The sequence below is a fragment of the Physella acuta genome, unplaced genomic scaffold, assembly GCF_028476545.2.
Source record: "Physella acuta isolate Inbredline_101_S28 unplaced genomic scaffold, ASM2847654v3 ptg000257l, whole genome shotgun sequence".
Taxonomy (NCBI): Eukaryota; Metazoa; Mollusca; class Gastropoda; family Physidae; genus Physella; species Physella acuta.
In genome coordinates, this window is record NW_026731776.1 from 228,249 (window position 1) to 255,516 (window position 27,268).

A 27,268-nucleotide genomic window follows, 5' to 3' on the forward strand; every position below is an offset into this window, starting at 1 on the left:
CTAGAATCTAGGCCCACTACTAGATTCTATATCTTGGCATATAATATTGGAGTCTATGACATAAATATATTATATTTAATATAATATAGTACTTGGATAAAACTTATAGACCTATCTATAGCTTATTGTTGAATAAATATATATTAAAATAATTAAAAACGTTTGTAGCATTTTGTGTCTCTAAAGACTAACAATAAAATAGTTGCATATTTCTATATGCATTTTAAAAAATTGCATTGATTTTTAACCTGCTTATATAATTATCCTTTATTCACCTCGGGATCACTGAGTAAGAGTTGCCATTTAGGAATTGTTTAGTTTTGTTAGATAAAATAAATACAATATACATAGAAAATTAAAGTAGGGCCTTAATGCATCACGTTTTAAATTAGACTCTAAGATTCTAAGGGGTCATCCATAAAGAACATGACACTTCATGGGGAGGCGGAGGGGTTGGAACTTGGTGTTACGTGTACAGAAAGTATGACTTTTAGAAAGACAACATTTGTTTAAAAAAACCAAGTATTTTTTTGAAAATGGTATTTAAGCTAAGGTAATTTTTAGGGATGGGGTTCTAGCTTTTGTGATACTGGGGAAGGAGGCGGGTACGTAAAGATCGTGACGTCATTTATGGATGATCCCTTATGGAATACAGACTTATGTTGATGTTGTGTGTGGAGAGGTGGGAGTAACATGATTAGGCCCTATACTATGTCCAGTTAATCACGTTTTTAGCATTTGGGTTAAGATCTATAGCTATAATGAAGTATAATGTGTTGGCTGGTATCCCATTCACTGCCCTATTTTTGTTAGCTTTTCATTTAGTTCATTGTTGTTAGAATTCAATTTTTGACCGATCAATAAAGTACCTCGATAACTTATATTTTTATTTAGCATAACATAGTTTAATTTGGATTGCGCAGGTTTTATAAACCGTATGTTCCAACGAGGTTGCACAGATGAAAGGAACAATAACAACACCTCGGTTCTCCCCTAACATGAATAATGTAAGGCTAGATTAAATATGCATTTGGGTTTGCAATATAATTATCGTGATCGAGAATGCGATTTTCTATGCTTCGAATATTGATACCCCGAGCCATTACAGTCATCAGTCTCTAGTTTTAAAGAAACAGTAAACCTTCTGTAGTTTTTTAAGACACATTTTAAAGTTTTCTACGTTGAAGGTTTTTTTTAAATTTTAGACTAAGAGAAAGACAGATTGTGTTTCATTGGTCCGTTTCAAAACTCACTAATATCATATTAATTTTATATTTACTTTTAGCTTTAGTTGGGGAAAAATTAATTATTTTTAAAAATCTTTTAGCTAGGCCTAAAATCTAAATTTGTCTTTTGTTTCTTATTACAGAAAATTTACCTGGCACATAAAGCTCGAGAACTACAATTATTTTAAGCTTTCGGTTTCAACCAGCACTGGAAACTTATTACCAAAAATAAGACACAGTACAGTAGAGTTGCTTGTTCCTTCATCTCTGTTCATTTATCCAGACCTATAATCTAAATGCAACCATTTTAATATTGTATAGCATTGATTTCATTATATTTCTTAAATATTAGGAACATTACCCTGTGGATGAAATAGAAACAAAATTATTAAGCTGGAGGGGATAAACATCAATGTCATGAATCCACTTGCTCAGCAGCAGCAGGTTGTAAATGTAAGTTTTTGGTTTAGGCGTAGAGTAGAGATCCTAGATCTACCGACTAAACTCTTAGTTAAGAGTTTTAAGACTTAACAATAAGTAATTAGATCGAGATCTAAGTAAAAAGCAAAGAGTCTACTAAAAAAAAAAACAACCAAGAAAGTTGAAGTGGAAATTTAGTTTTATTTAGTCCACTCACTGGGGCTGGGGGAATTTTTATACCAGTGTCTGATAATGATAAATTGATAATATAATTATTAATTAATAATAATTAGGCCTATAATAGTCTTCTTTGAAAATTGGGTGTTAGGTTACTGGTAGTTACCTAAAAAAATACACACATTGCTGGCTAATGTCAATGCAAGAGATTGTACCGGTGTCCGATAATGGAATCTTCTTTAAAAAAGGGGTGTTAGGTTACTGGTAGTTAACTAAATACACACATGGCTGGCTAATGTCAATGCTAACCCTGTCCCTAACCCCACTCCTGGTCCTACCATACACACAACCCTAATTTCTAACCATAAAATTAGTCGAGATTACAATACTACTAACAACCTAACACCCCTTTTTTAAAGAAGATTCCATTATCGGACACCGGTATCTATAATCATCCGTCAAGGATGATTTTAAATGCTGATAAGACTCTTCCATAAGAGTTAGTAGTATTGTAACCTCGACTAATTTTATGGTTAGAAATAGGGTTAGGAATAGGGTTAGAATTGACATTAGCCGGCCATGTGTGTGTTTAGTTAACTACCACCCCTAACACCCTAACCTAACACCCCTTTTTAAAGAAGATTCCATTATCGGACACTGGTATAAAAATTGCCCCCTTCTTTAAAAAAGGGGTGTTAGGTTACTGGTAGTTTACTAAAATACACACATGGCTTTCTAATTTCAATGCTAACTCTATCTGTAACCCCTATCTTAGTCCTACAATACGCTTAACCCTAATTTCTAACCATAAAAGTAAGATTACAATACTACTAACAACTTAACACACAAAGGGTCTACAGGAATCATGATATCATGTGATTACCCACCCCAGTCAATAAATAATGATCAAAGAAAAATTAAAAATAAGAAAATTGTGATGCAATGTCATAAACACATTTTACTAATAGCATGTCCCTAGGTGATTTTAGTAATTAAGTTCAAGTTAAATGTAGGCTATTATTTTTGTAGCTTATCTAATAATAGTAAATAATCCATATGACTTAACTTTAACTACAGTGAAATCTGTGACCTATATGTAAAGTCATCACTGTTGTACATTTTAATGTTTTTTTTTAAATTTGTATTTTAATTGAAGAGAGGCATGATTCCACAAGCTCCACTTCAAGTAGATAGAGAACGAATTTATCAGTGGATAAATGATCTCTCAGCACCTGAAACTCGTGAAAATGCACTACTGGAGTTAAGGTGAAAATAGTTGTAATTTTTAAGTAATTTACTTTTAGACTATTGCTATATATTTATGTTTATTTGCATATAGGTTTACATATAGTATAAAATTGTCATTAGTCATATTAGGCTACTAAATGGTTTTTTTTTTGCTTTTCCTGTTGAGCCAGGAACAAAGAATATTCTTAAATACTTGTTGAACTAAGTAAGATACTTAAATCCAAATCTGTCCTGAAAGGAAAAAGCCGTGTTCTTTCTGTTTCTGGCTCAAACATGGTGATCTGCGTACTTAGTTTAAAAAAAAAAACTTGTAATCAAATTTTAATAAAATTTATTTGAAATCCACATTATCAGCAAAAAACGAGAAATTGTGCCTGATCTGGCTCCATTGTTGTGGCATTCATTTGGAACAATAGCAGCTCTACTTCAAGAAATCATTCAAATTTATCCTTGTATTTTGCCACCAGTTCTCACGGTATGTAGATAATTAAAGATTTTAGAAATAATTATAACAATTTTGCTCAGTTTAGACATAAGATATTTTTATGTGTTAACATAAAAATTCTTTAAACTTCCAAATAAACTATTATTTGCCATTAAGAATGTAATATTCAATATATACACTTTTAAAGGTAATGTCAGTAATGCATACAGTGTATTTATTTACCAGGCATCCCAGTCCAATAGAGTCTGCAATGCCCTTGCCTTGTTACAATGTGTTGCATCCCATCCTGAAACAAGATCAGTATTTCTTTCAGGTAACTTCAATAATATTCATCAACATGTTCTGGAGTTTCAGTGTCTCTTCTTATTACATACTTTTTACATTATTTTTCAGCCCATATCCCCCTTTTTCTATACCCATTTCTCCATACTGTAAGCAAAACGCGTCCATTTGAATATCTACGTCTTACAAGTCTGGGTGTGATTGGGGCTCTAGTGAAGGTAAACACATTTTGATGGCAAAATTTTAAATGATTTTAAACAATTAAAAATGTAAGTAAATTAAGTGAGTTGTTTTAAGGTGCCTAACATTTGCTTCCTTAAAATAAAAAAAATAACCTTACTTTGTATGTAGTATTTTCTAATACCTTTTATTTTAATTTTAGACTGATGAACAAGAGGTAATAAGTTTCCTTTTGAATACAGAGATTATTCCCTTATGTTTAAGAATAATGGAAGGAGGAAGTGAACTATCAAAGACAGTAAGACATTGACATCTTGTTTCTTTGTATTTAGAGCAAACAAATGTTATTGTTTCATTTTCTGTACATGTTGTAATGAAACTTTCACTTATCACAGGTTGCTACTTTTATTCTTCAAAAAATTCTTCTTGATGAGACAGGTCTATCCTATATTTGTCATACTTATGAAAGATTTTCCCATGTTGCAATGATATTGGTAAGTTGTGATGTGTACATCACAGTGTGATGGAGTCAGATCATTTTACTATTTATATCAGTTGTGTAGTTAGCATCTAATTTATATAATCCCACTTTAAATACAATCTTACTTTTCTTAGGGTAAAATGGTTCTGTCACTTTCTAAAGACCCATCTGCTCGCCTGCTTAAACATGTTGTACGCTGCTACCTTCGTCTTTCTGATAACTCAAGGTAATAATTAAACATTACAAATTTTAATTTTATAGGAAGGTAGTTTATAAGAACTATTTGATATTAAACACTGAAAGATAATTTCCCATTACATTATCAGAGCCCGTGAAGCCTTGCGCCAGTGTCTACCAGATCAACTGAAAGATCTTACTTTTCAAAATTGTCTGAAAGATGACACCACAACAAAACGCTGGTTGGTCCAGCTCCAGCAAAACTTGTCAGAAAATACTACAGAGTCAAGTGTGCCTAGACCAATGTAATTTGTTTTCTAGTTTGATTTGATAGGGCACAATAACAGGAAGCAACTTTTTATTGCTCTCTGTGAAAGTGTTATGTGGTGCCAATTTTAACAGGTTTTGAAATAAGAAAAATGAATTAGTCTTGGATGCCACTAATTTTTTTATTTTTGTGAAGTTAATATATTTTCTTAGGCTAAGCTAAAGTTAAAGTATGTTAATAACATTTACTTTTACATTGTCATATCTTTAATTTTGTTGATTGAAAAGAAGCCTTTCATAAAATGCATTTCCATTTGGATTTAAGATTTAAAAAAAATTGTTTAACAAATGAGGGTATACATGTGTATTATGGTTGTTGATTTTCACTATTACAGTATAGGATGTCACTTTAGCAGTAAACTGTCTGGCTTACTTTTTAGTGGATCATTATAAAATTTAGAGTAACTTGCTGACTTTTATTTTAAAAACAGTCAAAATTCTATTTATTAGTGTGCAGACGTAATACTAAACTGAACATTAGTACAGTAACCAGTGGTTCAATAAGCTAATAAACTTTAAATGTTATTTGTGAACGCTTCCAGTATAAAACTGCAGCACTACCTGTAAGTCAATTGAAACAAAACTTTGTTTTGCCATAAAATTAAACCACTTTTACAAAATATTAGAAAATGTATTAGAAAACCAAATAGAATAGTATGCAAGTGTAATTTTATGCATGTATTATAGTTAATAAAAATGTAAATATCACTTTCATTGTAAATACTAACCACATGGGACGTTTCCATGTGTATAAAATTGGTGTTGTTTTTAACAAAAATTAATTTGAATGCTTTAATTTAAATGCTATTACAGAAAATATGTACTGAGATTGTTTACTTGAGGCTATGATGGTATAAAGGCATTCCATGTGACACATTATTTTGAAGTGTTTAACCTGGGTGCACACATGGTATAAATGCAGTGAATTTACATTTTTAACATTTTGCTTCGTATTTTTGTAACTTTTTCAGGTTACCTTTTGTGTGTTGAAATAAAATGTATATTTTTACATTATTTTGAAAAAGAGGTGAATGATTGTGTCTGTTTTATCAAGGGACTGAATGGTAGGTTCTTTTAACATTATTTGCTGCTTGGTGCTAAGTTTTGTCTTTACTTAAATACTTAAGTCAGCATTAATTCTATTGCTGCAAAGTAGTTGAAAAATTGTCAGTCATCAGTGTTTGTGAGATGTCACCAGATAAGAATAAATTCTAAAATTCCTAATGGTTTGTCTTGTGATAAATTAAACTTTAAAATTCTTGAATTTGGTAACTTACTGGCATTTTAAACTGGATGTGTGTGTAAAAAGATTGGTGAAAATGTATTTATAAAAATTACAATCCGTATTTACTGTAAGGGGCATTTAATGCAGCCGTTTTCAAACAAGGAAGTCTGGACTAGTTTATGGATACAGTGAGGAGTTAACTAACTTAAATAGGTAATGTATTGGATTTGATAAAGGTCTTCAACAGTTTGCACAACTGAACTACAAGTGTCTGCTTAAAACATTGTAGATGTACATGTAACTCAACCAACAGGCATTGTGCTTCATTTAATTAATGCACCATTTAGAAGAAAGTGTTGTTTTTTTTTAGAAAGTAATGACAGTGTGACATCTTTCTGACCACACAGAAACTTGTCTTGCTGAACTATCAGGATCAGGCGAGCTCTACTCTCATTGTTCCAGTGGATTGTTGGAATCTAAAAGTGTTTTTAAAAAATGGAAGATGGAATCCCACAAATATATGCTCAAATTAATTTGTGGACTAATGCCAAGTGAAATTAGAGAAAGAATTAAATTATCTAATTGACAAATTACTGAACAATATTCTCGAAATATGTCATAGTTTAATAATCTTTAACAGTGGAGGAATCAGCATTTGTAATTGTAAAAACATCACATAAAATGATTGGCAGGTGTTTACAACAAATATTTGCGTTAGCCACACTTAAACACAAGGACATGGAATTAAAAAAACATGGAAATAACCAGCATTTTCTTAGGCTATTAAATAAAACTACAAAAGTAAAAATATTTTATACAATCTAAAATTTAGAGTTCTGAGATATATTAATAGAATGTAACAAAGAAAGTTCAGTCTTATGCTTAATAATTTATGGCTTGTTACATAGCATTAGGAGAGTTAACCTGACTTATGTGACAAAATTATTAAAAAAAATAGCTGTTATACTAAAAAAATTTGAATGATATATGTACTATAAAAGTAACCATTAACCATGATCACAAATTTCTGTTTGCTTTTAAATTTCTTTTCTTTTCCCATGTAAAGACTAAAAGGAGTTAACGTTTTACTCACAATTTAGGGCAATAGAATCTTTTAAAATTGAAGACCTTAGTGCTAAAAGTACTTAAGTCACAAAAACAACATTTTGAGAAAAATGAGTTCAAAGATTAAAATTTACTATGAAACATTACGTTTTTATATTATTTGTTTGTTTGGAAGAGAAAATTAAATAAATTCTTCAGTATCACTATTTGTTTATAAGATAAAGTTAAACTAGAGGAATAACGATCAATGCTTGGTTTGATTTTCACAAAAATGTGACTTAAGTACTTTTAGCACTGGGCTCTTCAATTATAATGCCATAATATGCATTTGTGTGTTGCATTCATACTTGATCCTAAGATATTTTAAATTACTTATCTACTTATGGCAGTGGGTGCAGCTTTATAACTGAAGCTACATTTAATACTGACAATTTGATCTTTACATTTTATCTCGATTAAATGAGCTATATACATTTGCATAAAAACATTTATCTAATATTTTCAAAGCTAAAATATGATTGTCAAAAAAACTGTCTTTCTGCAAACATTGTCAATTTCAACACTAACACTATTCCATTGACTTTTGTACAGAGTTTAACTTAAATGTATGAGTTAAATGATCACTGAAGCTTTGACTTAAGACCAGTCAGTTCCTCTGTAACCGTCCAAAGTTTATCAGCAATCTCCATGTTTCGTGACATCGGATTAACATCATTTTCTTCAATTTTACAGTCCACAAAATACTTTCCACTTATGTCCTTAACATCATCCGAAACAGATAAGTAAATACTTGTCTGAGCTCCTTCTTCTCCTGTCTGAAGTAACGTTTAAAAAAAATATTTTCATTAAAAGATTTTTTAAATTATTGAAGTTGACTTTTTAATGATTTGGCAAAGACTTTCAAGATAGCTGGTTGCAATGTAGATCTAATAAAATTACAATAATGTAATGCATTACAGGCTGAATAAGCTTCATTCAATTTTAAACACAAAAAGTAAAGTGAAGAAAATTGACTTTCTTACCTTACAAAATACCCTGATGAAAGTAGCCACAGGTACACGGATGAAGAAATTTAGGTTATCCAGAAGTTTAGTAGCAACACTACCAGGATGTAACACATTTACTGTAACTCCTACAGTACAAAAACAATAACATTGAATGGAGATTAAAGAATCAGTTATCTATAATTTAATTGCTATGCAGAATTATTTGAAATGGGTGCACATTACATTTTGTTTCTTTAGTACAAAAAAATTAATATAACCTTTGCATAAACATAATTAGAATTTTTGATAGAAGGGCTTGATAATTTATATTTAAACTGGCACTAGTTACAAGTGTTCTATTAATACTTCATTAACAGCATTTTATAATTCCATGTAGGTGGCTTAAAGATGAATTGCTTTTACCTGACCCTTCAAGTTTCCTAGCCAAAACTCGTGTAAACATGATAATGGCCAGCTTGCTGTCAAAGTAACGTTCATAGTGCTTGAAAGATTTCTCAGCATTTAAGTTATTAAAGTCTATAGTTCCATACTTATTCACAACTGATGAAAGATTCACTATGCGACTTGGAGCTGATTTTTTCATCAAATCTTTGATAAAAATTAGCATGTTATCAATTGAATTAACTTTAAAATTTAGTTTATAGCTGAAATTTATGGAAATATCGATGAAACATTGTAGCTTTCTAAATTACTTTGTCTGAAGAAAATTTACAACAATTTATGGTGAAACTAAAATAAATTAAGGTGTTCTTTAAAAAAATTCTTAACTATATAAAAAATAAATGTACCTAAGAGCAAATTTGTGAGCAGAAAAGGACCAAAATAGTTAACTGCAAAAATAGTCTCCAGTCCTTCATCTGTGACAGTTTTAGGCTTTCCTTCAGCTAAAACAATGCAAGTAAGGTACAAATATGAAAACTTTTGTATGACAAGATTTACACTATAGAAAGATCTATATATTAGCTACCAAACAAGTATAGTAAAGGTTATAAAGGAAATTTGGTTTTAAAACTTACTAACAACACCAGCATTGTTAACTAGTATATCTAGACGTGGCTCCTCTGTTAGAAACTTTTTAGTGAAATTTCGTATGGATTTCAAACTGCACAAATCCACTTCATAAACAACGACATTCTTGTTTCCGGAGCTAGAAATTATAGAATCTCTGGCCTGTTCACCTTTGTTTAAGTTACGGCATCCTAAAACTACACGGGCATTTCTTTTGGCAAAATCTAAGGCAGTAAAATAGCCAATACCTGTGGGGGGAAAAGAGAGAAAAATTGTTACAAAAAAAACTCTTTAAAAACCAACTTTGCATTTAAATTATATTTGTCAAATTATTTAAATATTTTTAGCCTAATTGTTAGATCTATTTTTTTTTAAAAGCTAGAAAAAGCAAAACTGAGGATTTGCACACCTACCATTATTAGCTCCAGTTACCAAAGCAGTTTTGCCTGTCAAATCTGTTTTGCTTACACACATCGGCACATTTTTACGGAAGTAAAGCCATGCTGAGATTGCTATAACCAATATTACACATATGATGCCAAACACTTGGCCTATATCCAGTAATGCCATTTTCTCTGCAGCTATTGACAGAATGAGAGAGTGGATTCATTATTACAATTTTCATTATTTTTAAAACTAAACCCATTAACACTACCAGACTACCAGTGGTAGTACCACTGAATAAGACATAGATATCTAGATCTAAGTGGAAATAGCCTAGGGTTAGACCGGTTAGATTCTAGAGAGATCTACTTCTAGATAGTAGATATCTAGTTCTAGATCTAGATCTATGTCTAGATCTAGAAATCTAGTTAGTTATAATAACAATGTTATTAAATTAAAGTTACTCAACTTAAGACTAAGTCTAAGAGAGTAAGTTAAGATAGTTAAGAAGTATTAAGAAGAGTTAGATAAATAAAAGATATCTAAGACTTTAATAATAGCGTGTATTTCGAAAATTGAAAATTCGTTATTTTCGGGGGCAAAAGATACCGATCGAAGCGTAATTTTTTACTAAAACTACTTTTTATATTGTGTATGTGTCTAATTAAAGTTTATTTATCATATTTCGATTTTAAAATTTTTGTGTTTATAAAAAATTTGGATTAACCTGCCACCATTATTTTTCCTCTTTCATTAAAAAAAAAAGTGTCTCCGATATCGGTAGTACACAACTTGATGACGTCATACGCGTCAAATTATATTTTCGGACTTTTCGTCATTTTACTATACATTTTTAATGTAGTATTTTATTATGAGTTTGACTTATCAAAATTATATTTACTATACACAACTAAGCCTAATAATAATTAAATACATTATTAGGCATACATTTACTAAAAACTTGAATTACAACCACCCTTTAGACTACAGGGTCTGTAGTAGTAGCAGAATTTAAAAAAAAATAAAAGTAGGCCTATTAGATTTTAACATTTGTGGGATTTCATAACAATACCAGTGTCTGAAATAATGAAAATGTTATAATGTATATAGGCCCTCTTTAATAAAGTTGTTCAGCTGCTTCTTATAGATTATTAATACTAACCTGGCTTGAACACATTATAGTAATTGATCTGATTTAAACTATTGATACTAATTAACTCAACCATTTTCTTTCACTAGGATTATTTATTCATCCTAAATATTTATTATGTACTTTGGTGTCTAATACTAATATATATTCTTATGGCCTATTGACTGCTACTTTCAATATTTGTTGTACTGTGTATTTAATCATGTAATCAAGTCGAGAGGAAAAAACAACTTCCTAAGCTTATTTATATGACTTTGAGGGCCTACTCATTGCAAAGGTTTTTTTTTTTCTAGACATGTAGGCCTATAGTATTAGTATACATGTGTTAATTTGGTGGCACTCTGACAGACCCACCAGTATTTATTTTAAAGTAAAACAAATTTTATAACAAACAAAAAAAATGATAAAAAAGTCTGCTTACTAAATTATATGTATTTATTACATTTAGATGCAATTACATTAATTTCAATTTATTAATGAAAAGCACATAAAACAGGTAATAATGGGTTTAAGGTGTGAGTACAACAAAGTGATTTATATAATAAGTTTTAGTTGATGAAAATTAAAGAATGATCAGGTTGAATGAAAATCATCAGTCAAGAAAAGATACTAAAATCTGCATTAGAAAAAAAAAATCAATTAATTTGATTGTTTACACAATATTGTGAATCAAATTATAACACCATAAGCTAAATATAAAAGCAGAGATAAAAACATGCCGTTACATATTTGCCTAAATGTAATAGCCAATACAATTTTTATAAAATATATTCTATAAAAAATCTTAACTGACAAACTAAGCAACAGTAAAATTATAAATAGTACTTATCTAATTCTTTAAAAACTGTACATCACTATGTAATGTCCATCAGAGTGCTGCAAGCTGAAATACAAAAACGAATTAACTTTCCAAATAAGAAATAGTACTAGTAAGGAAATAAATCAATAATTAATCTTAACTGACAAACTAAAATACTAGATTATAAATATTACTTATCTAATTTTAAAAAAACTGTTCATCATTATGTAATGCCCATCAGAGTGCTGCAAGCAGAAATACAAAAACGAATTAACTTTCCAAATAAGAAATAGTACTAGTAAGGAAATAAATCAATAATTAATCTTAACTGACAAACTAAAATACTAGATTATAAATATTACTTATCTAATTTTAAAAAAACTGTTCATCATTATGTAATGCCCATCAGAGTGCTGCAAGCAGAAATACAAAACAAATTAACTTTCCAAATAAGAAATAGTACTAGTAAGGAAATAAATCAATAATTAATCTTAACTGACAAACTAAAATAGTAGATTATAAATAGTACTTATCTAATTTTAAAAAACTGTACATCATTATGTAATGCCCATCAGAGTGCTGCAAGCAGAAATATAAAAACATATGAACTTTCAAAATAAAAAACTGTATGAGTAATAAATTATAAACATTGCATGCAATTACGAAACTAAAAAAATATATATTGTGATAAAACCTCAACTAGCTGCACCATCAAGCCAAAGAATATTTTTTTAAAATTAGCACACTTTTGAAAAAATACAAATTATATAATATTGTAAAGGCATGGCATATATTGCAATCTTTGCATGTAATTGTAAACATAATAAAAATATTTAACAAAGGAGTAAAGCAAATTTAAAATGAAACAATACTTATTTTTTTTAAATCCAAAATTGTTAAAAATCCTGCTGTTCAAGGTTTAACAGCAGATTAGGATGTGAAGCAGAGATCCCTACTAATCAAGTCAGCTATTAGTGACTCAGCAGATAGGCAAAAGTCCTCAGCTTCATCCTCATCCTGTGCCCAGTAGCTCACAGTGTAGACAGCAGATTTGTTCTTTTTAGCTGGTACTCTGTTAATAATCCTCCCATAATAGCGATGCACTTTCTGATCATCTAGCTCCCACTTGTGAGTCAGCTGGACACCAAGCAGATCTTCACCACCCAAAATTCTTAACAAAAATGGTTTCTGCTTTCTGTCAACACCACGAAATAGAGGATGGTTTACTGAGACATTCGATCGAGACAACACATCATAGATGGACTTTTCAGTCTCTCTGCGCTCCGTAGCCTCCAACTTTTTCTTCATCTGCTTCATTCGAGATAAAATGTCTGAGTCTATTTCATGCTGTAACAGATTGCAGGCTTTCCTTATCAGGGCACCCCTCTGCATCGCGAAGGTCACCAGATTCACCTGCTCTTGCATGGGTTTTTTGTCCAGCCAGTCCATAGTGTGATTTGTGACTGCTTTTAATTTTGAATCCAGAAAACCAACTGACACATTCGGGGTACGCCGAATAAGGAAGTCTGCCATGCCAAGACACCTTTCTGAAAAGATATTGTTGGGTGGTGCAGAGCTGGTGGCAGCCAACATGTCATTACTGGGGCTAGACAGATCTCCAACCAGATATCTGTCCAACTGGCGTACTAGGACAGCCTCTGTAGAAGTTAACAAAGCCTTCATCACCTTCATAAACAATAGCTTATTTTGCACCTTACGAAGAGCAATCAAGGTTTTGTCGACCTCTAGATGCTGACCAAATACATCACAGTCAACTGATAACACATTCCGAGGATTATTCTTCAGTCTGCTAATCTCCTGTTTAGCCTTCTGGAACAAAGGTGCCTATTAAAATATATAAGAAGAAATTTTTTTTTTTTTACATTAAAAAATGGTATGTCAATGTGTGTGTGTATATATTTATCACTATCTCTAGCTCTCTATTTAAATATACATACATAGAATTATTAAGTATTTGAATCAAGTTAACCCTTACAAAACTAAGATTAGACATATTAACTGCATTCTTGTAAATGAGCCTCATCCAAGGTCCGGTGATCAGCTTTCCAATGAGTCCAAGGGCTTGCAGCTCTACCAGAACTTGACTGAGGTTCAGATCCTTCTTCAACCGTGTGCATATGTTGTTATTACCATAGCTATTAAAAAATTTTTTTTTATATAATGACAGCTTAAATAAACAGTTACATAAAACGTAAAGAAATATATATTTAATAATCACCTAGTCACAAAATCCAGTAGTAGTTTTTTATGATGGACGATGACGCTAGCCATGTGGAACATCACATGCAGTCTGTTCCCAACATAGCGGACAAAGGTTCCAGCAGCTACTTTATTCCTTTTCAGGTAGATTTTGAAGGCTGCAGGTTTCCCATGCTGGCTGTATCTAAATGAACAAGATAAAATGGTATTTAATTTTACAATCAATTAATGCTAGAGAAAAAGTAAAAGAAAGGCCATTACAACAAAATAATTACAGGATAATTAAAACTAACTGTTAAATAAAATTAACATACCTGAGCATTGAAACATTCATTATTACACCCACTGCAGCTGCGACACTTTTCCCTGAAGCAGATGTCAACTTTATCTTTCTGTCTAAACTGGCTAGACACTCCCTGGCTTTTGATCCCACTGCGTCTAACGGGTGTATGTTGCAGTTGAGCTGAATCAGCTTCATATCCAACTCATTTTGCAGCATTTCCAACACACATGTGTTCACAGCCGCCCTATCTGTCACACTGCAGGTGCACTTGTCCCTGAACAGGCTGAATGTTTCAATGAATGGCAGGCCAGTGTAGTCGCTGTAGACAGAAGCCACTTCTTTCATGGAAGAAATTATATGGCTAGCGTAATCAATAGCCGTGCCACCAGGAACCCTAGCAGTCGATACAGCCAACTTCTCTCCAGATGGTGCTGTCGAAATTGAAAAAGTGTTAATGTGCTTGTTTCCTTTGGTTGTGGCATCAAAACTAATACAAGCAGATTCACACTTGTGAAGCGCTTCACCCACCTGGATTAAAGCAAGGACTCCTGGCTCGTGTCCCATCCTAGCCACACTAGTGAAATGAGGCATCTTCAGCGTATCTTTCCCAACAGCTTCCGCAATAAATTCTGCAAGCCCGCTGACATTCCTAACAGGGACATTCTTTAATATACTTTTATAAGCAATTTTCCTTACCTTCACTCCATACTTACATGATGGCTCCTCATCATCATTGTGGTTTCCGTCAATGACCCTGTCAAACTCCTCAATCAGTTTGAGATTCTCTGCTTGAAGGATATCATTCTTTGCTGAGATCTTGTCCCTTTCTCCTCTTAAAGCATCTATCTCCTTCAATAATCTGTCATTGTCAGCAATCAGCCTATCCATTTCCCATTTAGCACTATCAATCTTGGCTCTCAATTCTCTGATTACTTGCTGAAGATGTCTAGTCGTTCTCTGAAACCTAACCTGCAATTTAGCATATTTAATATGAGATATTCTCAATAGCTTACCCTTTCCTGCTGTTTCAGCACCAGCCAATACCTGCTTCGACATCTGTTGGTTTTTTTTCTTTTCTGTGAAATATTTTATCTTCCAACACTGGATCTGTGTCTGTTTTCTCTGTAATGATTTTCTTAAGCTTTTAACTTTTACAGCCTCAACTGTTTTAGCATCTTTTCTTAGTTTACTTATAGTGTACTTACATCGAAGTATGGTCTGATTTCTCAGAACACACCTGGCACACTTGCTAGCTCTCAATCTGTATGTGCTGTCAATACTGGTAGCTGTGAACACACCTACATCAGCTGAACTTCCATCTGTCACACAATAGTTGTGTTCCTCCATGCATGCTGAACCTACTACCATATTATCATCACCTGTTATAAAAGAATCATTAGAAATTCCCTCAGCAGATACTGAAGGGCCAGCAATATCCTTACCGCTATCAGCAATCTCATCTTGAACAAAGAATGGATGTGTCAAAAGCTCAACTATTCTATTCCAGTTGCGGGTTGGTGTGCACCTCAGGCGGCTGACTTCTTTCTTCAACCTCTTGACAGCATTATAAACTTTCCTCAAACCTACATCATCACCAACATCAGCCAGATGCTGCTCTAATGCTAACTGTTCACTCAATTTGTTGATGGAGGTATTTTTGTAAACTTGCATCATGTATACCACATATCCATTCAGAAGTGGGACTGATGGTTCTGAAAAAGTCTCAATTAGACCATTTATATTAACAGCTTTCATGCTTTCCATAATTGTTTATTGTTAAAAGCAACTATAAGGTGAAAAATATTAATTATTAAGGTAGGCCTGTATAACTCTAGTTTGTAGCTGTAAGTTAATGAATTATACTAAAATCAACAATTGTCAATTAGTGTGAAAAAATTAGTGAAAAAAGTCTATTACAAATTCAAATAGATCTAGATTTAGAAAATTTAGATCTAGATCTAATTAGTCACTAATTACTAAATAAATAAAAAAAATAGGCTCTAATAAAATCTAATCAATAATTAGGTAAAAAAAAAGATCACTTAACTTATCAGACAACTGTAATTACAATCTAGATCTAGTAATTAATTACTATTAGGGATGGCTGATTGATTTCTCTCTCAGATCGATTTCATTCAAAGAGCTGCTAGACTGAAATTGAAAAAAAAAAGTAGATTCTAGATCTAGATCTAGATTCAATAATACATAGTTATAGATCTAGATCTAGGTTTCACAAATTTATTGATCTAGCCTCTGCCCGCTAGATCTAGATATCTAGAATTCTAGACAGAATCTGGAGTCTAGATAGATCTAGACGATCTTTAGATTATCTTCTTTTCTAGATCTAGAATAGATCTAGATCTACTACTAGTCTTACTCAGCTAGGCCTCTGTTACTGCTATTAGTTTTTTTTTCGTAATATTGTTTTTTTAATGCTATTTTTTAATAAAATTAATAAACATACAATATTTCTAAAATCTTTTTAAAAAAATGGCGGCTACAAAGCTATCGATTCAGACTTTGCAGGTACACTTAAACGACTTGTTGGTGGGAAATAAGCCGTTTTCAGACTTAATAAAAATAAAATTTGCAAGAATCTGTTGAACAACCAAAATTTTAAAAAGAACAAGAATCTAATTCAAATAGAAAAAAAATGATGAAATTACCTCTATTTTTGACAGCAATATTCCGAAGAAAGAAAAACTAAATCAATAAATATCGTCCGCCAAAAATTTTTCCAATATGTCAAGTAAAACCGAAAGGAAGAGAGCGTCAACGAAATGCCGGTTGGAACAAGCCGTTAGTCTATTTTTAGACTCACGCGCGGCGGTGACGGAAGCCTGGGACAAAAAGCGAAAAGGGAAGTCAGCGCCATTTCCAAAATGGTTGCCCTTAGAAATTACGAAGCCGAAATACACGCTATTAATAATTAATTTAATAAAAAAAAAAAAGACTTAGGCTACTTTTAATACTAAATTTAAGTCAATTTAAGATAATCTAGATCTAGAGTATAATAGATCTAGAATCTAGTAGATCTATATTCTTAGAATATTCTATTTCTATTCTAGTGTTACGTTACTGTTTAGTTACTGTTACGTAGGTTAGACTGTTAGTAACAACTACTAAACTAGATCTAAGTCTAGATTCTAGTAAGTAAGTGTTAGTGAGTTAGTCACTGTATGTACTATGTTTGCTTTCCTTTTTTAAGTCGAAACATGCAGGCTTACAGTTACACTAGTCATCGGCAGACTAAGCTCGACATTGGTGATTCAACAGTAGTCAATAGTTACTAGTTAGTCTAACTTTTAAATTAACACTAAAAAAACACTTTTTTGAGACCTTGCCTCCTTCAATTTTATTTTTAGTATTTACTTAGATCTTAATCCAACACATTTAGAGTACTGTCCCCTTTCCATTTACTGAGCTATGTGGGGTCTACCAACAGGTAGGCCTAAAGCCTATTCATTACAAATTAGGCCTAGTGGCCTATTGTAGTTTCGAGACCTTTGCAATTCGACCTTCTTATCTGAAAACACACTACACATACCTATACGTTCAGGAGCACAGCCATAACTAAGCCTGTTCATAATTATTAACAAACCACAAGGGGACTGAAGTTTCTATTAACTCCCCAAAATTGATTTATTCAAAGGCTAGACGTGATTATGTATAATTCTATCTACTAGGCCTACTAATTGAATTAGAGATACAGTATCATCATGGTATGGGTCTATTTTATTATAAACAGTTCCAGTGTCAAGCAGAACGCCGAACAGCCTACAGTAGACCCATAGGCGTAGCGAGGGCGGGGCGGGGGTGCGGACCGTACCAGGTGACACCATTGGGGGGGGGGGGGGGTGACACCAAGCCAAAAAAATGCAAAATGTACAGAAGAAAAATACCTTTTTGCCAGATCCATTAGTGATTAATTTAAGTTAAATAGTCTTTTTAGTACAGATCGACAATTATTACAAGAGGGTGAGGGTGACACCATGACGTAAACCTGCTAACTATAAGGAAAACATTGCTACATCCAACAGTTTTCTTAACAGACTGTATAGACAGCGCCACTATAAATAACGTCACCATGGACTAGGACAACTTAGCATGAGCAAGCAACACACATCGTAGGGTGGGAGCGGAGGGGGGTGGTAATTAAAACCGATGAAAACATGGAAAAATATCATATTTGTATCGACTACAGCATAAGCAGAGCCACACCATCAGATCACACACCGCGTAAAACACCCCACACCATGAGAAACACCCCATACAATTAGAAACACGCCGCGCCATAAGAAACATCCCACACCAATAATAACGCACCACACCATTAGAAACTCCTCACATAAAAAAACCCAAACCATTAGACACACCCCGCAAAATAGAAACACACCACAACACCAAATATATATATATATATATATATATATATATATATATATATATATATATATATATATATATATATATATATATACATACATATATATATATACATATATATATATATATATATATATATATATATATATATATATATATATATATATATATATATATATATATATATATATATATATATATATATATATATATATACTTTGTTTCTTGGGGGGGGGGGGTGACACCACGAAATGCCGCAACGGGTGACAGCCGACATAGCGACGCCACTGTTGTATAAGAAAAGTCGTTACGGCTTTTAATTGTATGATTCTGAAGATAACTCTAATCAACATTTTAAGTTGTTTATCAAAGCAAGCACCGAAAAGAGCAAGAAGTGCTTTTGCTGGCTAAGTTAATGGAAGTCAAGCATTGTTCAGTCACACTGATAACACAATGGTGAAAGTCACATTTCTGAATCCTAATTTATAAAAGGCCATGTGCGCTCTTCTCTCTCTCTCTCTCTTTCTCTGTCCGCAAAAAATTTTCGCCGGACATCACGTCAGAATCGGCAGCGGTATATGGAGAACTTTTTACGGACTTTTGTTGAAAATAATATGTTAGATGTTTTAAATGTATAACCACAATTTTACTTAAAGAAGAAAAATAAAAGTTAAAGGCGTATTCGAATGTAGAGAAACAGTATTATTTATGCAACCGGAAAAGCATTAATATATGTGAAAAAGAACGCATAAAACTGTGACGTCACTATTGCTTATACATTAACTAATGACGTCATCTGCCGTGTTAAGAATGAAAAGAAATGAACTATTTCATTCAAATTTGATTTAGATCTACGTACACTATGAAATGTATACAATACAATTTTTCCGGCCTAAACTCATAAAATTTATTTTATGTATTTGGATTCTAGATCTAGAGATTCTAGATCTAGACTAAATCTAAATCTAAATCTACGCAATAACTAGATCTAGCTAGACGTAGACGCTAAGATCTAGATTTAGACTCTAACTTCTCTAAAATCAATTCCAAAAATAAATTTCTATATTAGGACTAAACTATTTCAAGACTTATTTATTTTATACAAAATCTTTGTTTGGAACTGGCTAATTTGGGATAAAAAATTAATTTGAAAGAATAGGCATATTCGCGTAAGTTAAGATTTTAAAATACGTGTTTCATTCTCCGTATTTTATAAGGTGCCTAAATAGCGGAGATGTTAGTGTACATTAAACCACGCAGATGGTGCGGGTTCGAGACACAGCAAGTCAACTTGGTTAATGTATTCTTTTTTATTATGCTCGGGCTAAACTTAAAAAAAAATTCTTTTAGGAATCTAGATCTAGATCTAGATTGTCGGGTGTCCGATAGGGCACTTCCCGGCGCCGCAGGCGCTTCAAATTTGGCATGATCTTGCCTTGGTGCGACAGAACACGGGGGCCGGTTGGCCGAAAAGTCTACGATGTGGGGGTCAAAACTGACCTCGACTGACCGGTACCTTATATGAGCTATAAATCGAAAAAAAATGTCCACGGAGGAACCTCTTCATAACTCTTGAGGTCGTAGACCGACCTTCGGGCGAATTAATTAAGCATTCAAATTCTCAATGTTTTCGAAAGCCTAAGCGAAGCTGGGCAGCATGCCTAGTGATCAAAATAAAAACGTACGAGTTGATCTCAGATCTCTCTCTCTCTGAAAAATCGGTTTGTATGTTTATGTTTAAAATTAGGTGCTATGTATGTGAGAGAACATGTGTGCGTGTGGGCAGGGAAAGAGTGGTGGGTTGATTTACATGTTGGCAGCAGGAAAGTTAAATAACATATAGGATAAATAAACGACCGTTAAATTACATATGTGATAAATAAACGACCGTTAAATCACATACAGGGGCACTCAGACATAGACTCGTCACATACAGGAGCACTCAGACATAGACCGTTTCATCACATACATGAGCATTCAGACATAGACCGTTAAATCACATACAAGAGCACTCAGACATAGACCGTTAAATCACATACATGAGCACTCAGACATAGACCGTTAAATCACATACATGAGCACTCCGACATAGACCGTTAAATCACATACAGGAGCACTCAGACATAGACAGTTAAATCACATACAGGAGCACTCAGACATAGACTCATCACATACAGGAGCACTCAGACATAGACCGTTAAATCACATACAGGAGCACTCAGACATAGACCGTTTCATCACATACAGGAGCACTCAGACATAGACCGTTTCATCACATACAGGAGCACTCAGACATAGACCGTTAAATCACATACATGAGCACTCCGACATAGACCGTTAAATCACATACAGGAGCACTCAGACATAGACCGTTAAATCACATACATGAGCACTCAGACATAGACTCATCACATACAGGAGCACTCCGACATAGACCGTTAAATCACATACATGAGCACTCAGACATAGACCGTTAAATCACATACATGAGCACTCAGACATAGACCGTTAAAGCACTGAGGGAAGCACCTAACTTCTTCTCTCTACGCTGATCAAATTGAGTAAACGGAGTCCTTAGATGGCCACTTAAACGTCACTATTGCTTATACATTAACTAATGACGTCATCTGCCGTGTTAAGAATGAAAAGAAATGAACTATTTCATTCAAATTTGATTTAGATCTACGTACACTATGAAATGTATACAATACAATTTTTCCGGCCTAAACTCATAAAATTTATTTTATGTATTTGGATTCTAGATCTAGAGATTCTAGATCTAGACTAAATCTAAATCTAAATCTACGCAATAACTAGATCTAGCTAGACGTAGACGCTAAGATCTAGATTTAGACTCTAACTTCTCTAAAATCAATTCCAAAAATAAATTTCTATATTAGGACTAAACTATTTCAAGACTTATTTATTTTATACAAAATCTTTGTTTGGAACTGGCTAATTTGGGATAAAAAATTAATTTGAAAGAATAGGCATATTCGCGTAAGTTAAGATTTTAAAATACGTGTTTCATTCTCCGTATTTTATAAGGTGCCTAAATAGCGGAGATGTTAGTGTACATTAAACCACGCAGATGGTGCGGGTTCGAGACACAGCAAGTCAACTTGGTTAATGTATTCTTTTTTATTATGCTCGGGCTAAACTTAAAAAAAAATTCTTTTAGGAATCTAGATCTAGATCTAGATTGTCGGGTGTCCGATAGGGCACTTCCCGGCGCCGCAGGCGCTTCAAATTTGGCATGATCTTGCCTTGGTGCGACAGAACACGGGGGCCGGTTGGCCGAAAAGTCTATGATGTGGGGGTCAAAACTGACCTCGACTGACCGGTACCTTATATGAGCTATAAATCGAAAAAAAATGTCCACGGAGGAACCTCTTCATAACTCTTGAGGTCGTAGACCGACCTTCGGGCGAATTAATTAAGCATTCAAATTCTCAATGTTTTCGAAAGCCTAAGCGAAGCTGGGCAGCATGCCTAGTGATCAAAATAAAAACGTACGAGTTGATCTCAGATCTCTCTCTCTCTGAAAAATCGGTTTGTATGTTTATGTTTAAAATTAGGTGCTATGTATGTGAGAGAACATGTGTGCGTGTGGGCAGGGAAAGAGTGGTGGGTTGATTTACATGTTGGCAGCAGGAAAGTTAAATAACATATAGGATAAATAAACGACCGTTAAATTACATATGTGATAAATAAACGACCGTTAAATCACATACAGGGGCACTCAGACATAGACTCGTCACATACAGGAGCACTCAGACATAGACCGTTTCATCACATACATGAGCATTCAGACATAGACCGTTAAAACACATACAAGAGCACTCAGACATAGACCGTTAAATCACATACATGAGCACTCAGACATAGACCGTTAAATCACATACATGAGCACTCCGACATAGACCGTTAAATCACATACAGGAGCACTCAGACATAGACAGTTAAATCACATACAGGAGCACTCAGACATAGACTCATCACATACAGGAGCACTCAGACATAGACCGTTAAATCACATACAGGAGCACTCAGACATAGACCGTTTCATCACATACAGGAGCACTCAGACATAGACCGTTTCATCACATACAGGAGCACTCAGACATAGACCGTTAAATCACATACATGAGCACTCCGACATAGACCGTTAAATCACATACAGGAGCACTCAGACATAGACCGTTAAATCACATACATGAGCACTCAGACATAGACTCATCACATACATGAGCACTCCGACATAGACCGTTAAATCACATACAGGAGCACTCAGACATAGACCGTTAAAGCACTGAGGGAAGCACCTAACTTCTTCTCTCTACACTGATCAAATTGAGTAAACGGAGTCCTTAGCTGGCCACTTAAACGCCACCCCACAACACGGCGTGCTAAGTGAATGACACGGAGGGCGGCAGATTGGAGGAGGGAGATGGAGAGAACAGGGAGATGGAGAGAAGAGGGAATGGTCTTTTAAACAACAAGGTCCACAAATTGGTCAACTATGGACCTCCCGACACCCACTTTTACTGTCGAAAGTAATGAGATTTATTTCAGGCGACTCAAACTCCCTTATTACAGGTCACAAATGGCTGGCCATCCCCACGTGTAGTATGTAATATCAAGATGAGTTTTGATATAATTATCGGGTGTAATGTGATATCAGGTGAGATAAATATTTAATGTGATTTAATACGTAGATGTGGTAATTACATATGAGAAATCACATTATATTAAAAACTAGCCGTCCCGGCCAGGCCCTGCACTGGCCTCTGAGAAAAACCTATCTGTAAAGGACCATGACATGTGTGTTTAGTAATCAGCATATACCCGGTATTGCCCACCCTAACCACAACCAAACAAAACCAATAAAAAAAACTCAAACATAACACAAACGCAGACACAAATACAAGTCTTTTGCACTCACTTAAACGAACGTAGGCGACAAAGCGAACACGAGAAGGCCCGGGGCGCCAAATAGCACCCTGTCTGGGCGCATGAGGACGCCCGGATTTGATTCAGTTAAAGACTTTAGTAACCTACCTTATCCATAGTCTATCGCACTGTTTAAATGGAAATAATGCACAATAGCGCTCATTGGATAGCCCAGGGCGCCAAATCGAACCCTGCCGGGGCGCTGGCGGACGCGCCTGTTTCAATTTAGTGAACAGTTATAATACCCCAAGCTTATTCGCAAACGTAAAGAAGTAAACATATGGGACTTTTAGGAGCTGGCTTATTAACTGTTATTGATTTAAAACAAAATAATTAGCCAACAGTACGTTCAGTGTATAGAATAAATAAAAGGGAATATTAAAATACCTACAACATTGCAAGGGTCATAATGAGTGCTGAAGGACTAAATGTAAATAATTTTAAGACACAATTACAATTTTTGTGAAGGATAATACATTTTCTTTTAAATTTGTATGACGCACATGCCGACAATTATTACTATAAGTTTGAAAAATGAAAATTGTTTTACAACACCTTCAATATAAACTTTTTAAATCATGAATTTAGTCAATGAGCACTTTAGACAAAAACACTATGATGACATAGAAGTCTTACTTTTTCGATCTTCTGGCTGCCCGCGATCACATACAGCATTGATCTTTATATATTAGATACTTTAGATAGATAATAGTTACATTCTTCCATATTATGCCATCAATGTCACTAGTTATATGTTCCTGTAGCACCCTTGTGTCACATGCGACATGTCACTAATGTCAATAACCAGTTGCACTCTCGGATTGCCCTACTGACATCTGACATGACACTAATGGCAGTCGCCAGCTGCACTTTTGTGTAGCCTTGACCACAAAGATGACCTTAATTTCTAATTGCTCTCAAGCTTGAAGGATTAAGCTGTCGGCTCGTGGTATGTCCACGGTCGGTTCGCGTGAGAGATGTGGGCCTGGGGTGCAGCTAATGTTGGCCTGGGGTGCAGCTATTGTTGGCCTGGGGTGCAGCTATTGTTGGCCTGGGGTGTAGCTATTGTTGGCCTGGGGTGCAGCTATTGTTGGCCTGGGGTGCAGCTATTGTTGGCCTGGGGTCTGCAGCTAGAGTTCTGTGGTGAATAAAACACGCGATTTAAACACTTGTTTTATATATATATATATATATATATATATATATATATATATATATATATATATATATATATATATGATTTCAGACACACATGTAAATGCCTTTAAAAAGTCTATAACTACAAGATATACATGCCAAGTGAATAATGTAAATTAACAAATAAATCCTTTGTAATTAATAAACCTTTAAAAACAGTAGAGAAAAAAATGACACTTACATGGACTAAAATCAAATTATATTTCTTTTTACAATAACAGACAAAATAAAATACTACGAAAGACCGAGTACTGGCAGAAGGCCAGCAAAAATGACTGAACTTATGGAAAACTGCTACCATAAATACCTGTTGTAACTAAATAGGAAGTGACGTAATATTTGCCTGGCCAACAGTTTTTGACCACTTTCGTGTCGACACTCCGTCAACCTACACGAGCTACTAATATAGAATTTTGTAGGGACAGTACGAGGGGGGGGGGGGGTTGGACCCCCTCATGGCCAGGTGCAGACCGCGGCCACCACTCCCATATGGTAGGGTTGCTTCCCTCCTCCCAGCAAGGACAAGCTAATTCTTCATGGGGGTGGGGAAAATGGAGCCGGATGTAAAGGTCGTAAGCACATAAAAGCTAACTAATCTAATTTAGGCGAGAAAACAGCTAAAGATGCTGGCATTACAACTAAGGAGACGGGTAAGAGATCTCTGTCCCAGCAACAACCGACTGGGTAGCTGGTGGAATGGACGCTTCGAGCTGAGCTGGAGTTTGGAGTTGAATGGGCACTGGATGAGCGATTTGTTAATCCGGAAGATTAGGGCGTTAAAGAAGTCACTCGGTATTAGATGACTTGTGATTATGTTTCATCTCAAATCAAATTTGAAGTTCAAGTTTCATATTAACTTTAATGTTTTAGTATTTAGTTGAACTTCAAGTCTCATATTAACTTTAATGTTTTAGTATTTAGTTGAAGTTGAAGTCTCATATTAACTTTAATGTTTTAGCAATTTGTTCAAGTTGAAGTTCGACATCAACTTTAGTGTTTTAGTATTTAGTTGAAGTTGAAGTTTAAGTCTTAATGTTTTAGCATTTAGCCGAAGTTCAAGTTTCGCATCAACTTTAATGTTTTAGTATTTAGTTGAAGTTCGACATCAACTCTAATGTTTTAGTATTTAGTTGAAGTTCGACATCAACTTTAATGTTTTAGTATTTAGTTGAAGTTCGACATCAACTCTAATGTTTTAGTATTTAGTTGAAGTTCGACATCAACTCTAATGTTTTAGTATTTAGTTGAAGTTCGACTTTAATGTTTTAGTATATAGTGGAGATAATGATGTTGTCACTCGGCAGTTAATTCATCGTTAGCTTGGGAGGTGTGGGGTGAGTACACTAGCTAATTTAAACGTCTGTAATACGTGTATTTTACAATACGTGTATTTTACAATACGTGTATTTTACAATACGTGTATTTTACAATACGTGTATTTTACAATACGTGTATTTTACAATACGTGTATTTTACAATACGTGTATTTTACAATACGTGTATTTTACAATACGTGTATTTCACAATACGTGTATTTCACAATACGTGTATTTTACAATACGTGTATTTTACAATACGTGTATTTTACAATACGTGTATTTTACAATACGTGTATTTTACAATATATATAGTTTTTTTGTGTTGGGTTATTTTACAATACGTATGTTTTGCAATATGTATATATATTTTTTGGAACTTTTGAGTTATTTTACGCTCATTTGTAAATGTTTTAAAAACATTATTAGGATGTGTTGATTTCTTTTACACTAATTTGATCGACGGCTGCAGACGTAATAACGTTAGCCGGCGCCTCTTAAAAACTAAAGAAATTTCCTATCTGTTGAGATGTTCACGTTGACCTTATCTGTTGAGATGTTCACGTTGATCTATCTGTTGAGATGTTCACGTTGATCTATCTGTTGAGATGTTCACGTTGATCTATCTGTTGAGATGTTCACGTTGATCTATCTGTTGAGATGTTCACGTTGATCTATCTGTTGAGATGTTCACGTTGACCTTATCTGTTGAGATGTTCACGTTGACCCTATCTGTTGAGATGTTCACGTTGATCTATCTGTTGAGATGTTCACGTTGATCTATCTGTTGAGATGTTCACGTTGATCTATCTGTTGAGATGTTCACGTTGACCCTATCTGTTGAGATGTTCACGTTGATCTATCTGTTGGGATGTTCACTTTGATATATCTGTTGAGATGTTCACGTTGATCTATCTGTTGAGATGTTCACGTTGACCCTATCTGTTGAGATGTTCACGTTGATCTATCTGTTGAGATGTTCACGTTGATCTACCTGTTGAGACGTTCACGTTGATCTATCTGTTGAGACGTTCACGTTGATCTATCTGTTGAGATGTTCAATTTGATCTATCTGTTGAGATGTTCACGTTGATCTATCTGTTGAGATGTTCATGTTGATCTATCTGTTGAGATGTTCACTTTGATCTATCTGTTGAGATGTTCATGTTGATCTATCTGTTGAGATGTTCACGTTGATCTATCTGTTGAGATGTTCATGTTGATCTATCTGTTAAGATGTTCACGTTGATATATCTGTTGAGATGTTCACTTTGATCTATCTGTTAAGATGTTCACGTTGATCTATCTGTTG

General features: G+C 33.9%; 3 protein-coding genes across 5 annotated transcripts; 1 reads left to right on the forward strand and 2 right to left on the reverse strand.

Moving 5' to 3' along the window:
* Positions 1–1,399: 1,399 nt before the first annotated feature.
* LOC131938823 (CCR4-NOT transcription complex subunit 9) lies at positions 1,400–6,227 on the forward strand. Its single transcript, XM_059297022.1, has 9 exons — positions 1,400–1,679; positions 2,980–3,089; positions 3,426–3,546; positions 3,742–3,829; positions 3,910–4,016; positions 4,181–4,276; positions 4,374–4,472; positions 4,594–4,685; positions 4,786–6,227. Exons 1-9 carry the CDS (start codon positions 1,644–1,646, stop codon positions 4,943–4,945), a joined length of 909 nt encoding a protein of 302 aa, XP_059153005.1. The 5' UTR covers positions 1,400–1,643; the 3' UTR covers positions 4,946–6,227.
* Positions 6,228–6,797: 570 nt separating this feature from the next.
* Positions 6,798–17,727, reverse strand: LOC131938808 (retinol dehydrogenase 14-like). 3 transcript variants are annotated; one of them, XM_059297000.1, is made up of 7 exons: positions 17,652–17,727; positions 9,682–9,849; positions 9,277–9,516; positions 9,049–9,144; positions 8,663–8,848; positions 8,276–8,385; positions 6,798–8,068 (listed from the first exon to the last, which is right to left on the reverse strand). In XM_059297000.1, the coding sequence occupies exons 1-7, from the start codon at positions 17,689–17,691 to the stop codon at positions 7,874–7,876; spliced, it is 1,035 nt and encodes a 344-aa protein (XP_059152983.1). In that variant the 5' UTR covers positions 17,692–17,727; the 3' UTR covers positions 6,798–7,873. The 3 variants fall into 3 exon arrangements, with proteins under 3 accessions (XP_059152983.1, XP_059152985.1, XP_059152984.1); XM_059297002.1 differs by lacking the exon at positions 17,652–17,727 and adding an exon at positions 17,444–17,469; XM_059297001.1 differs by lacking the exon at positions 17,652–17,727 and adding an exon at positions 17,332–17,354.
* LOC131938807 (uncharacterized) lies at positions 11,315–15,982 on the reverse strand. The gene is made up of 4 exons (XM_059296999.1): positions 14,136–15,982; positions 13,841–14,005; positions 13,598–13,757; positions 11,315–13,446 (listed from the first exon to the last, which is right to left on the reverse strand). The coding sequence occupies exons 1-4, from the start codon at positions 15,866–15,868 to the stop codon at positions 12,532–12,534; spliced, it is 2,973 nt and encodes a 990-aa protein (XP_059152982.1). The 5' UTR covers positions 15,869–15,982; the 3' UTR covers positions 11,315–12,531.
* Positions 17,728–27,268: the final 9,541 nt, after the last annotated feature.

Excerpts from the sequence above, each read along its gene's own strand:
- LOC131938808 (XM_059297000.1), bottom strand. The coding sequence starts at position 17,691 with ATGAACAGGCTTAGTTATGGCTGTGCTCCTGAACGTATAG. Across the intron at positions 9,517-9,681 it reads GGTAACTGGAGCTAATAATG|GTATTGGCTATTTTACTGCC; the intron begins GTAGGTGTGCAA and ends TTCCCCCCACAG. Across the intron at positions 9,145-9,276 it reads TAACAATGCTGGTGTTGTTA|CTGAAGGAAAGCCTAAAACT; the intron begins GTAAGTTTTAAA and ends GCATTGTTTTAG.
- LOC131938823 (XM_059297022.1), top strand. The coding sequence starts at position 1,644 with ATGAATCCACTTGCTCAGCAGCAGCAGGTTGTAAAT. Across the intron at positions 1,680-2,979 it reads AGCAGCAGCAGGTTGTAAAT|AGAGGCATGATTCCACAAGC; the intron begins GTAAGTTTTTGG and ends TTTTAATTGAAG. Across the intron at positions 4,277-4,373 it reads GAAGTGAACTATCAAAGACA|GTTGCTACTTTTATTCTTCA; the intron begins GTAAGACATTGA and ends CACTTATCACAG.
- LOC131938807 (XM_059296999.1), bottom strand. The coding sequence starts at position 15,868 with ATGGAAAGCATGAAAGCTGTTAATATAAATGGTCTAATTGAGACTTTT. Across the intron at positions 14,006-14,135 it reads ATGAATGTTTCAATGCTCAG|ATACAGCCAGCATGGGAAAC; the intron begins GTATGTTAATTT and ends TTGTTCATTTAG. Across the intron at positions 13,758-13,840 it reads CTACTGGATTTTGTGACTAG|CTATGGTAATAACAACATAT; the intron begins GTGATTATTAAA and ends ATTTTTTAATAG.